Genomic DNA, 12,180 nt, shown 5'->3' on the forward strand with positions numbered 1-12,180 from the left:
TTTTCAGAGATCCAGGGAATTGTCCCCATTCCCCTTATTTATACTCATTGTTATATTTGTTTTATCTCAAACAGCAATATCTGGTGTCAGTTTTTTATATTTTTCTAGCTCTTTTTTTTTTATTATGTTCAATTAGCCAACATATAGTACATCATTAGTTTCTGATATAGTGTTCAACGATTCATTAGTTGCATATAACACCCAGTTCTCATCACAACACGTGCCCTTAATACCTTTCACCTGGTTACTCCATCCCCCCACCCCCTACCCTCTGTAACCCTCAGTTTGTTTACTGGAGTCCTGAGTCTCTCATGGTTTGTCTCCCTCTCTGATTTCTTCCCTTTCTAGCTCTTTCTGAACTCACTCTTTACACTGTACCTTGTTATGGATGACTGAAAGTTGGTCATACTTCTTGGCATATACATAAGGAAAATGAACTCATTTCAATGCCCTTCCTTATTACTTCCATTTCCCAGGTCAAGTTTGAGAAAAATGCCCTATCAGTATAGTCAGATAACTCAAAAACGGCTTCATAAGTCTGATTAAAGAGGAAAAAAGAGAATTGTTCTATTTCTGTATTCCTCTCTCCCCATTTACCTAGAATAGCTAATTTATCCCATTCAATTCACTCTGGGTGGGGGAGAATTATGTCACTATCAGTGTTTCATAAAAACATTATTTGGTCGATCTTGTTTTTTTGCTACCCATCCCTTAAAAACACACCAATAAAATGAAGTTAACTAGAGATACATATGCTCTGGGATGCATGGCAGCACTTTCACAAAAGTATCTACCTCATCTGTGAGGAAAACTTCACATTCTTCATAACTGAATATAAATAATACATTTTCTCTTTGCAATATAGAAATAAATATGCTAAGGGAAAAAACTGTGCTTACTGAGTAATGTCAGTGTAAGAAAACAGGATAAGAGGGTATAAAAACAGATGCTGAAGGTGTTACCTGGAGAACACAGAGGACCATGTGAAGTTTCATGTCCTGTGGCTTAGTCAACTTCATGATCATCAGAATGACAGCTGTGAAAACACAAAGTATAAATCTTCTTGCCAGCCCTACCTGTCTGAGCATAAAATTCCCCAATATAGGGACGCCTGGGTGGCTCAGTTGGTTAAGCATCTGCCTTCAGCTCAGATCATGATCCCAGCATTCGGGGATCGAGTCCCGCATCGGGCTCCCTGCTCAGCGGGGAGCCTGCTTCTCCCTCTGCCTGCCGCTCCCCCTGCTCCTGCTCTCTCTCTCTGATAAATAAATAAAATCCTAAAAAAAAATTCCCCAGTATATATGCCTACACACCATGAGAGATAAAGGTATAAGCATAATGAAAGCTAGGAGTGAGATTAACCAGTTACATAAACCACTGGGCCTCCAGTCTCCAACTTCTATTCCTCACTGACTAAACTTTGCAGGTTATTAGTATAGCAATGATGGTAAGACACACTATGGGAGATAAATTACACTTCTTAGTGTTTCAGAATTTACCAAGCTCTTTCATAAGCATTATCCAATCTGATCCTCACTATACTTTCGGTAGTAGAAAGGGCAGGTGTTAATATCTCTGAGCTCTATCAGGATGTTTCCTCTCTTAGGCTGCATCTCATGTCTAATTACCTTAATTTCTAAAACATAGGAATAAAAAGAAGAAAGTGGGACCAACATAGATTTTACGACTGGACAGGAATTTTACAAGTTTCAGTCATCCTTCTTGGTGAGCCCACTTTGCTTGATCAGACCCCAATAGGTGTCCTCATCATTACCTAGCTCTTCCCATTAAGATACCCACCTGGGCCCCAGCAGCAAGAGAAGGCCACTGGGTAAAAGCGTACTCGCTGCTCCACAATGTGAATCACTGCCCACTGTTCACTCCCCAGGAAGCCAGTTGATTTCACAAACTTCTTATACAGAGTCTGCGCTTGGATGAGTAAGACCTAAACATGGGTACATAAGTGAGTAGTTTGCCTGAGGCTTGGTAAAACTTCCCAGCTCTAGCTTCCTCTAGTTGTAGAAGAATCACTTCTCTCAGGATCTGACAGCAGGAAAACTCATTCTCCTGTCTTTACCATTTAAGACTGGCTTTTTCTGAAAGAAAATCATCTTCAGAGTGAACTTTTGCTTAGCCAGGGGAAATGGACAGATATTAGACAAACCTGTGGTTACCATGTTCAATACATAGACTTGACATCAACCTCAGGCTTTTTTTTTTCCCCCCTAACTGAGGCTAATCACAGTATGTATGGGAAGTTAAAGCTAAGATCTAACCAGACCCTCTTTTAAAACACTTTACTAGAGATTGTGTTAGAAAGAAGTCTGTGCATGGGGCACCTGGGTGGCTCAGTCGTTAAGCGTCTGCCTTCGGCTCAGGTCGTGATTCCAGGGTCCTGGGATTGAGCCCTGCATTGGGCTCCCTGCTCGGTGGGAAGCCTGCTTCTCCCTCTCCCACTCCCCCTGCTTGTGTTCCCTCTCTTGCTGTATCTCTCTCTGTCAAATAGATAAATAAAATCTTTAAAAAAAAAAAAAAAAAAAAAAAAGAAAGAAGTCTGTGCTTAATACCCTTAGAATAAACACATCAGCACCCTGGCTGAGCTTAAATTCTCAACTCTAAGCAAAAAAAAAGGTTTAGGAAGTCTCTTCTTGCCCTTAGATGGAAAATAGACTGTTTTCCCCTTCCATCTGGGGGCTATCCATATAAGGTTAAGCTAATGAAACAAATATAAATCAGTTCAGAAGTCCAACGTGCTTTCTGTGGGAAGTAAATTAGGTAATAATCTTGGTAACAAATCTGACAAATCTAAAATTTTCCCTAATAATCCAGACCCACTCTCTAAGTTAATAAGCCAATTATTTTATTAAGTTTAGCCATGTAGTTTCCTTTCCCCAAGGACATAGGAATCAAAAGGAAGCTTTTACTTATTTGGGAATATTTATGTCTAGTAGAATCAGTTCTGATTCTGAATACCCACTGAAGCTTGTGTTATTTAAAGAAGCAATCATACAATCTCACTGATATGAGGAATTCTTAATCTCAGGAAACAAACTGAGGGTTGCCGGAGTGGTGGGGGGTGGGAGGGATAGGGTGGCTGGGTGATAGACATTGGGGAGGGTATGTGCTATGGTGAGCGCTGTGAATTGTTTAAGACTGTTGAATCACTGGGCGCCTGGGTGGCTCAGTTGGTTGGGCGGCTGCCTTTGGCTCGGGTCGTGATCCTGGAGTCCCGGGATCGAGTCCCGCGTCGGGCTCCCTGCTCGGCGGGGAGTCTGCTTCTCCCTCTGATCCTCCTCCCTCTCATGCTCTCTGTCTCTCATTCTCTCTCTTGCAAATAAATAAAATCTTAAAAAAAAAAAAAAAAGACTGTTGAATCACAGACCTGTACCTCTGAAACAAATAATACCTTATATGTTAAAAAAAAAAAAAAAAAAAAAGAAGATAGCAGGAAGGGAAAAATGAAGGGAGGGAAATCGGAGGGAGAGACGAACCATGAGAGACTATGGACTCTGAGAAACAAACTGAGGGTTCTAGAGGGGAGGGGGGTGGGAGGATGGGTTAACCTGCTGATGGGTATTAAGAGGGCACGTACTGAATGGAGCACTGGGTGTTATATGCAAACAATGAATCATGGAACACTACATCAAAAACTAATGATGTAATGTATGGTGATTAACATAACATAATAATATAAAACAAAACAAAACAAAAAATAAAGAAGCAATCAAGTATCCCAGGGGTGCCAGGCTCTGAGATACCTGCCTCTCTTGTCAATCAGTTCTAAATGTAGATCATCAAAATCATCTTAATATAAACTATTCATTTCACCCTCTTTACAAAGTTGCTGATTTGATAACTTATCTCTATAACTTATTTTTGTTTTTTTAAAGATTTTTTTAAAATTTTTATTTATTTGACAGAGAGAGACAGCAAGAGAGGGAACACAAGCAGGGGGAGCGGGAGAGGGAGAAGCAGGCTTCCTGCTGAGCAGGGAGCCCGACGCGGGGCTCGATCCCAGGACCCTGGGATCATGACCTGAGCTGAAGGCAGACGCTTAATGACTGAGCCACCCAGGCGCCCCTCTATAACTTATTTTTTTTTTTTTTAAAGATTTATTTATTTATTTGAGACAGCGAGAATGAGAGAGAGTACATGAGAGGGGGGAGGGTCAGAGGGAGAAGCAGGCTCCTTGCTGAGCAGGGAGCCCGATGCGGGACTCGATCCCGGGACTCCAGGATCATGACCTGAGCCGAAGGCAGTTGCTTAACCAACTGAGCCACCCAGGCGCCCTATAACTTATTTTTAAATTGTTAAAGGAAATTCTCCATAATTTTATTTGGTTTACATGTACCAGCTGCGCTAGCAAAACAAAACATATCCGTGGGATCAATTTGCTCTGCAGGCAGTTTGTAATCCTTGAACCAGCATATGGAGAGAGGAGAAAATGACACTGAAAAGTAGACATGGCAGATAAAAAGGCATATTCACTTGTGTGCTGATTTTGTATTAGGCAGTTATGTGTAAATAACATGTTATTCCATGGCTAATTATTTTAACTGTACATCATTCTGACGATGTCAAATGAGTACTTAGTAAATGCCTAAGCCCCTTAGCATTTTAACCCCAGGTAGACATAGCGTAAATACATTTATAGCTAGTAAAGGATTGAGAAAAGAAAATTCCTTCATTATTTGGAAAATTGTCAAATTAAATCAAAGCACATTTCCTATGTTCTGGGAGTGTTATCCTGTATAAAGGACATACTTGACATATACTAGTTTTCTGGTCTGGTCTTCCATGAGGATCCACAGGAACATATATTAATTAGTCCTAGAGTGAGCATAATTCTCACATAATGACTATAGACTCTTTCCCCACCAATCATTTAATCTTGGGAAGTCCAAATACTGAGGTAGTAATTAAACTGTCAATATCTCTTGGCTACTTTCTTAGTTCTAGGACTTTAGGAAATACCTCTCCATCCCATTTTCCCAGTCCCTAGGAATAATGCCCCATTCCTCCCAATCCCCTCTCTTTCCATAAAAGCAGGTGACACCATACCACAATGGTGAGGAGGCTGAGGAGAAAGGTGGTCAGGAAAATGGTGATCCCATAAAAATAAAGTGTGCTACAGACTGATGTGTTGGCAGAAGGCAGTTCAGCCACGACTGATGGTGGGGAGTACATCAGAATACACCTAGGAAGAGAATCAATGGACAGGACCACTACTACAGATACAAGACTAGAGAGATACCCATTTGGCACAACAAAATTTATTAAATATGCAATTTTTCTTACCATTTTGCTAACCCTTGCCCATAACACCTTATTCCTTCTCATAGATACATTATCTTCCAATCACTTCACATTATATTTCTACTTAAGTATTTTTTGCCTTGACTATACCTTGTTCTATAAATGCTACCAAGGTTCCATAGAACCTTGTTGCAAATACAAGCAACTTGTCCAGAATGTATGTAGAAAGTCTTTTCCATATCTTTATATAGAAAAGAAAATGGAAATGATAGACTTGGTCCTTGCTTACCTGTGGCTCTGGCTGAAGTTGTGGAAACATTCACTAACATTGCCCAGACAGAATACAGGTATCATCAACAGCAGAGGTATCAGGCTGTGAGGGGGAAAAAAAACTTATCACCCTAATATTCAGACATTTTTATGTCTTTCCCCTTCACAAAATACTCTGTTCTTCTCCCAACTCCATCACCCCCCACTCTCCACAAATATATAATTTCTTCAAGAAAAATGGTTCAAAACCCTTACATATACTTCTTGTCCAATTGTTGGGTAAGTGGAGTGGAGAATGCATTTCAAACCTAAATTAATGAACCCTAAAAGAATGTCAGAGAGTCTTTGGGTGTAGGTCGAAGTTAAAGGAAAAAATCTAACAAGGAGTTCTGTGCTAACTTTCTATGACCACCAGGAATAACTTCATTTTCATTAGCCCCTTCCTGGGAGCTTTTTCAAAGCATACGTTTAAATAACCAATTATTTATCCAGCTAAATATAGCCAGCTCCCTGTAAGAGGAAAAGATCCAGAAGTAAAAGTTACAAACTCTGATATGACCACTACATTAGGTGAGATCTAGATCCTTCTGGGGGTAAACAGTTGTAAGACTCTCACCCATTGTTATAAAGGTAGATGAGATCTTGAATGCCATCTGTTATAACTCTTTATGATATAAAAAGGAATTAGAAGTCCAAAGACTTAAAGAGAAATATTTGTTGAAGGTCACATAGAGTTAATGGCAGAATTAAGGTTAAAAATCCAAATCTGTAACTGCTTGCCTATTCTATCTGGGAATATGGTTCCAATGATCATATGTTTGTTGCATCCAACTCAGTAAGGCTCTGTGAGGACCTAGGAGTGATAGACTCAATGGAAATGAAGGGCACTGTCCTCGTATTTGTTCTCACCTAGACCACAGAATAATGAGAGTTTACGCCTTGCTAGAAAGGAAAGCAAAAACCTTACCTTGACAAAATGATGGCTATTTGACCAACGTGACAAGTATAATCTATAACCTGTGAAAAGAATAAATATGAGTAAAGTCTTAGAATATTGCCAGTCATAATATAATAAATATCAGGTCATCATTTAGCACTTGAATGAACAAAAATTCCCAAGAGCCACCTTGCTTCTGTCAAGCAATATTTGCTCCAAAATTCAATCACATAGATAGTTCCTCAGCATTGGAGGCAAGGGAAGTTTATCTGTATTATTACTAAATTCTAAAAAGTACAACAACAACAGCCACAAGGAGAGCCTGCGGGAAGTAACTTAATATAAGACTTGGATACCACAACAAATTCTCTTAAGAAGAAAGGTAAATACAAAATCATACAGTACTCCTCAATCTTCTAGTAATAGTTCAGTTCTATTCTCTTTTAGATCCAGGAAGGTATGGACTTTTCAGATCTTATGGGTGGAGCAGAAGTCTATGTATAAGATGACCAGCAGAAAGCTTAATAGGCCAGGATTAGCATAAGGGAGGAGGGTCAAATAAGCCCTTTGGATATAACATCTATTAGACTCTAGAAGAAAGAACATTCCAAAAACCCCTAGTTGTGTTAGACACTGAAAAATAATTTACAGAAGAATGTTATCTACCCACTGGAAGTTTATGGTAAAAGACTTTGAATAGAACACCTTAAAGTGAAAATAGAATAGAAAATAGCTTTTTTCTGTTCTGAGGTAAGAAATCATATTATATTCTAGAATGGCATTGTTAAAAATCAATAAGCATTAAGTGAGCAGTTAATCAATAATCAGAGATGGGTAACTGATTTGCCCTAAAAACTATGGATCAGGAATAGTAAATGATTTCAAGTAAGTCAGCCATTGTTGACTTTAAGCAAAATGGGAAATAAGCAAAATCAGTCTTTGGTGACCTCTCCCACCTGTGTCCCTTCTTTTTATTCTATCCTCTATCCATCAGGCTAACTTGTATTTAATTCTTGTACTTACCTTCCTGTCAATGAATCTCTGATTTAAAAAAAACTTACTGATAATAGTACCATTTATTCATTCAACAAATTTTTATTGAGTTTCATCATGTGTATGATAATATACCACTTTCATTTGGTCTAGAACTGATCTGTAGGCTCTAGAGAAAGGTATGTGGGGAGGTTTTCCAGATTCATTTCTGGAAATTCATTCATTCATTCATTCATGCTCTTAAACAAAAAATCCCCTTCAAAAAAAACACAAGGGGCGCCTGGGTGGCTCAGTTGTTAGGCATCTGCCTTCAGCTCAGGTCATGATCCCAGGGTCCTGGGATCAAGCCCCGCATCAGGCTCCCTGCTCAGCGGGAAGCCTGCTTCTCCCTCTCCCACTCCCCCTGCTTGTGTTCCCTCTCTTGCGGTGTCTCTCTCTGTCAAATGAATAAATTAAAAAATCTTTAAAAACAAAACAAAACAGGGGCGCCTGGGTGGCTCAGTTGGTTAAGCGACTGCCTTCGGCTCAGGTCATGATCCTGGAGTCCCGGGATCGAGTCCCGCATCGGGCTCCCTGCTCGGCAGGGAGTCTGCTTCTCCCTCTGACCCTCCTCCCTCTCATGCTCTCTGTCTCTCATTCTCTCTGTCTCAAATGAATAAATAAAATCTTAAAAAACAAAAAACAAAAAACAAAAAAAACACAACGGGGTGCCTGGTTGGCTCAGTCAGTGAAGCGTGCAACTCTTGACTTCGGGATTGTAGGTTCAAGCCCCATGTTGGGTACACAGATTACTTAAAGATAAAATCTTAAAAATATATATATATAACAGAATGGATACTGTAGAAATAAGAAAACTGGAATATTTAGTAAGATTTACATAATAAGATTAAAATATATAATGACAGCCAAAGAAATGAAAATTGCTAACATCATAAAAATGGTTTTTTTTAAATGATTTTATTTATTTGAGAGAGAGCAAGATAGAGCACGAGCAGGGGAAAAGGGCAGAGGAAGAAGCAGACTCCTTGCTGAGCAGGGAGCCTGATGCAGAACTTGATCCCAGGACCCCGGGATCATGACCTGAGCCGAAGGCAGACACTTAACTGACTGAGCCACCCAGGCGCCCCTAAAAATGTTGTCTACGAAGATCACTTAGTAATACACTGAAAGAATCAGGAATAAGAAACTGATATGAAAACAATGGATCGTGGATCACATCAAAAACCAATGATGTTTTGTATGGTGACTAACATAACATAATAAAATTTAAAAAAAAAGGAATAAGAAACTGAGTGTACTAGACAATGGAATACTATTCAGCACTAAAAAGGAATGATTATACATGCTATAATGGATAAACTTCAAAAGCATTATGCTAAATGAAATCAATCAGACATAACAGACTATATATTGGATGATTCCATCTATATGAAATGTCCAGAAAAGGAAAATCTATAGAGTCAGAAATTAGATTAGCAGTTGCCTAGTGCAGGGGGTGGGAAGGAAATTAACAACAAATGGGCATGAAGATTTGACTAGGGCGAAGAAAATATTCTAGAATGGATTTATGGTATTTTACAAGCTAGTAAGTCTCCTTTAAAAACCACTGAACTGTAACTTAAAATAAACAAATTATGTGATATGTAAAATACACATACACACACAAAAAATCCAGATGTACTTAGTGTTCTCCTCTCTTTTATAAATGTAATACTAGACAGTGCCCCAAACCCTCTTTGAACCAAAGAAGGGAAAACAACTACTCCCTGGATCCGTCTTGTTTTCTGATTACCACACATGAACCCCTCTGCCCTTCAGAAAACCAGTATCTGTTATCCGCACATACTGAATAAATACAGCAGAGCAAAACAGACATTCTCCCTTTCCAATACCTGTAGCCCAAATTCCATGTGAGCAAACTGAGCACCATCCCTGACTCTACCCAAGATCTTATTCTTTTAAAAATTTTTTTTTTTTAAGATTTTATTTATTTGCGAGAGAGAGAACGAGAGACAGAGAGCATGAGAGGGAGTGAGAGGGAAGAGGGTCAGAGGGAGAAGCAGACTCCCTGCCGAGCAGGGAGCCCAGTCTGGGACTCGATTCCGGGACTCCAGGATCATGACCTGAGACGAAGGCAGTTGCTTAACCAACTGAGCCACCCAGGCGCCCCCAAGATCTTATTCTTTGCTCTAGTGGCAATGATGGATTGGCATGGAGCTAAGAAGGATGGAACCAGGCAGTAAGGATAGTACTGTATGTAAATTACGTTTCCTAGATTCAAAACCTTTTTATTTTTTTGATGGCAAGAGAGAAGAGGAAATCTTTTCAACAGAATGGAAACTGTGAGAACATGATTGTTCTTTTATTAACCTCCATGAATTCACCTACCCAGTGCTGAGTGCTTACACTGTTTATCAAGGACATATAGATTTGTTTTAGCATACTGTTCTTAACTATTAGCTCTGAATAAAACTTACCAATGGAAATGTGCTCTGTCCACTCTGGTTGTGTCTCATCCTCAGCTCTTTGTACAGATACCAGATGTAATTGACGGTGTAAAGAAATGAGGAAATGTAGAATATCTAGGTGAGAATCAAAAAAACTCATAACTGTCCCACTCTGACTTCTTTCAATTTATTACATTATTTTCTGCTATAAGAATCCTACCTAATGGTCTATTAGTAACTTACCGTCTAACATCCATAACATGCAAAACTGGGCCATGTCTGGGAATTCTGCCTAGCCCTACCTATTATATGTCTTGGATTCCTTATTTTATCCTTTTGACTATTTAGAGGAACCACAGCATTAGCCACCTCCTCTCACCCAACTATTCTACTATTATGAAGCTATCCTAAAGTATTTTTCTATTTTATTTTTTAATTGGAGAGAACATAAGGATTTCCATTTCTAATAATGATAGCTTAGGCTATTTGAACCAAATTTCCCATTTAAAAAAATTAAACATGCTGGATGAAATATTTTTTAAATCCTTAAAAGCATCAAAGAACTGACAAGATAGCAAGGAATCAGCAGGACAAAATCCCAGAGAAAAAAATTTCTGCTTCCATCTTTCTTGTAATCTTTTTTTTTTTTTTTAAGATTTATTTATTTATCTGAGAGAGCGAGAATGAGAGAGAGTGAGTACATGAGAGGGGGGAGGGTTAGAGGGAGAAGCAGGCTCCTCGCCGAGCAGGGAGCCCGATGCGGACTCGATCCAGGGACTCCAGGATCATGACCTGAGCCGAAGGCAGTCGCTTAACCAACTGAGCTACCCAGGCGCCCCTCTGCTTCCATCTTTGATAAAATAATAGAAACAGAATTTGCCCTTCAGCCTTAAAAATGAAAAATTGGGAAAATATGAAACAACTGGTTTTCAAATATTAGGTAACAATCAGTGCAGAACAGTAATCCCTGAAAGAAGAAAAACAAGCAAATGTCCCATCTCACTGGCAGGAAAAAGTGAGTGCAGTGAGGGGGAATCCAAACAGATGGGCTGTCTTGGTGAGTGAGGAGACAGAGTTCAGAGTTTGGAGAGGCCAAAGAGCTACAATACATGAAGCAGATTGTCTGAGAAGAGGTAGCCACACAGATATAGTGCTCTGGAGATTTGCAGGGGTACCCTCGAGTCCTTGATTAAGTATTGATCTATGCATGTGAGACAGAAAACCATGAAGACTAGGAACAGAACAACCAGAGAGGAATAGGTGAAACAATCTCCAAAGCAATAGTTTGTGTTTCCATCAGCCAGAGTGGAGAGACTTCCTAACATATAGGCAGGAAATGAGGGTCCTACAGAATAATAAGGTAGAATCATAAGAAGAGTATCGCCTCACTAATGGGACGAAATTAGCTCTACATCAAAGACTGCCCAAATGAAAGTTTAAAAGCAAGACTTAGAAAAATAAGCAAGCCTTGAAAGGATCAGATAGAGTCAGAGTTAGTGACATCCAAGACAAAATCAAATTTAAAGGAATATATATATATATAAATATATATATGTATGTATGTATGTATATATGTATATATAAATCTAATAACCAATAATGTAAACTCTGCAATGTCTGGCATCTAATAAAATCTTATAAATCTTGGTTGGCTGTGAGCTCCGCTGAGGAGCCAGAGGTTGGGCAGCTGCTCCAGCAGCTCCCTAGTCGCTCCTGATCCCTGGCCCCTCAGTGGCATAACATGCAGGTGATGCTGAAGTGGCCCATGGAGTTTGTGGTGGTGCTGCTGAGCCCTGGTTCCCCAAAATGGCAGCACCTGCCCCTCTGTCCAGCTCCACACATGATCAGATTATGCGAGAATATGGGACAAGATCAACAAGCCTGAAGCTTTCCTGAAGCCTGTCCTGAAGCTTTCTTGCATATCTGGGTACCAGGTTTTACCTGAAGAGATGGCTGCCATACACTTTTTGTAGCTGGTTTGATAATCACATTTCAGCTCCAACTTTGCATCCTGAGAACATTTAAACATTTCTGTAGGTCCTTTTTAAAATACAACTTGAAAGACCTTAAAACTTTCTGCTTGCCACAAGCATATCTTTCTTTTCTGCTTATCAGTAAACAACTGTGACCTATTGTGATAGGTTTTCCAAACAAAAATACCTGGAGCAGCAGTTTAGCAAAAGGTGTCCTCAGTGCCACTCAACAAATGGGAGTTTTCCCAAGCACAATTCTGTAAGAAGTGTGTGTATGAATGTATGTGTGTGTGTATTTTAAAAT

The 12,180-nt window shown here is 39.5% G+C and overlaps 1 protein-coding gene across 1 annotated transcript in view; it reads right to left on the bottom strand.

The window, feature by feature from the left end:
- Positions 1-12,180, bottom strand: part of TMEM116 (transmembrane protein 116) — a 65,879-nt gene that overhangs the window by 7,377 nt on the left and 46,322 nt on the right. The window contains exons 5-10 of the mRNA XM_045887633.3: positions 9,934-10,038; positions 6,494-6,543; positions 5,546-5,629; positions 5,062-5,197; positions 1,801-1,945; positions 963-1,036 (exon numbers count right to left, since the gene is read on the bottom strand). Coding sequence (XP_045743589.1) covers positions 963-1,036; positions 1,801-1,945; positions 5,062-5,197; positions 5,546-5,629; positions 6,494-6,543; positions 9,934-10,038 — 594 coding nt within the window. The remainder of the gene's footprint in view (positions 1-962; positions 1,037-1,800; positions 1,946-5,061; positions 5,198-5,545; positions 5,630-6,493; positions 6,544-9,933; positions 10,039-12,180) is intronic.

The sequence above is a fragment of the Mirounga angustirostris genome, unplaced genomic scaffold (assembly GCF_029215605.1).
Source record: "Mirounga angustirostris isolate CCGP_5_RB_7025 unplaced genomic scaffold, mMirAng1.0.hap1 SCAF_14, whole genome shotgun sequence".
Lineage (NCBI taxonomy): Eukaryota > Metazoa > Chordata > Mammalia > Carnivora > Phocidae > Mirounga > Mirounga angustirostris.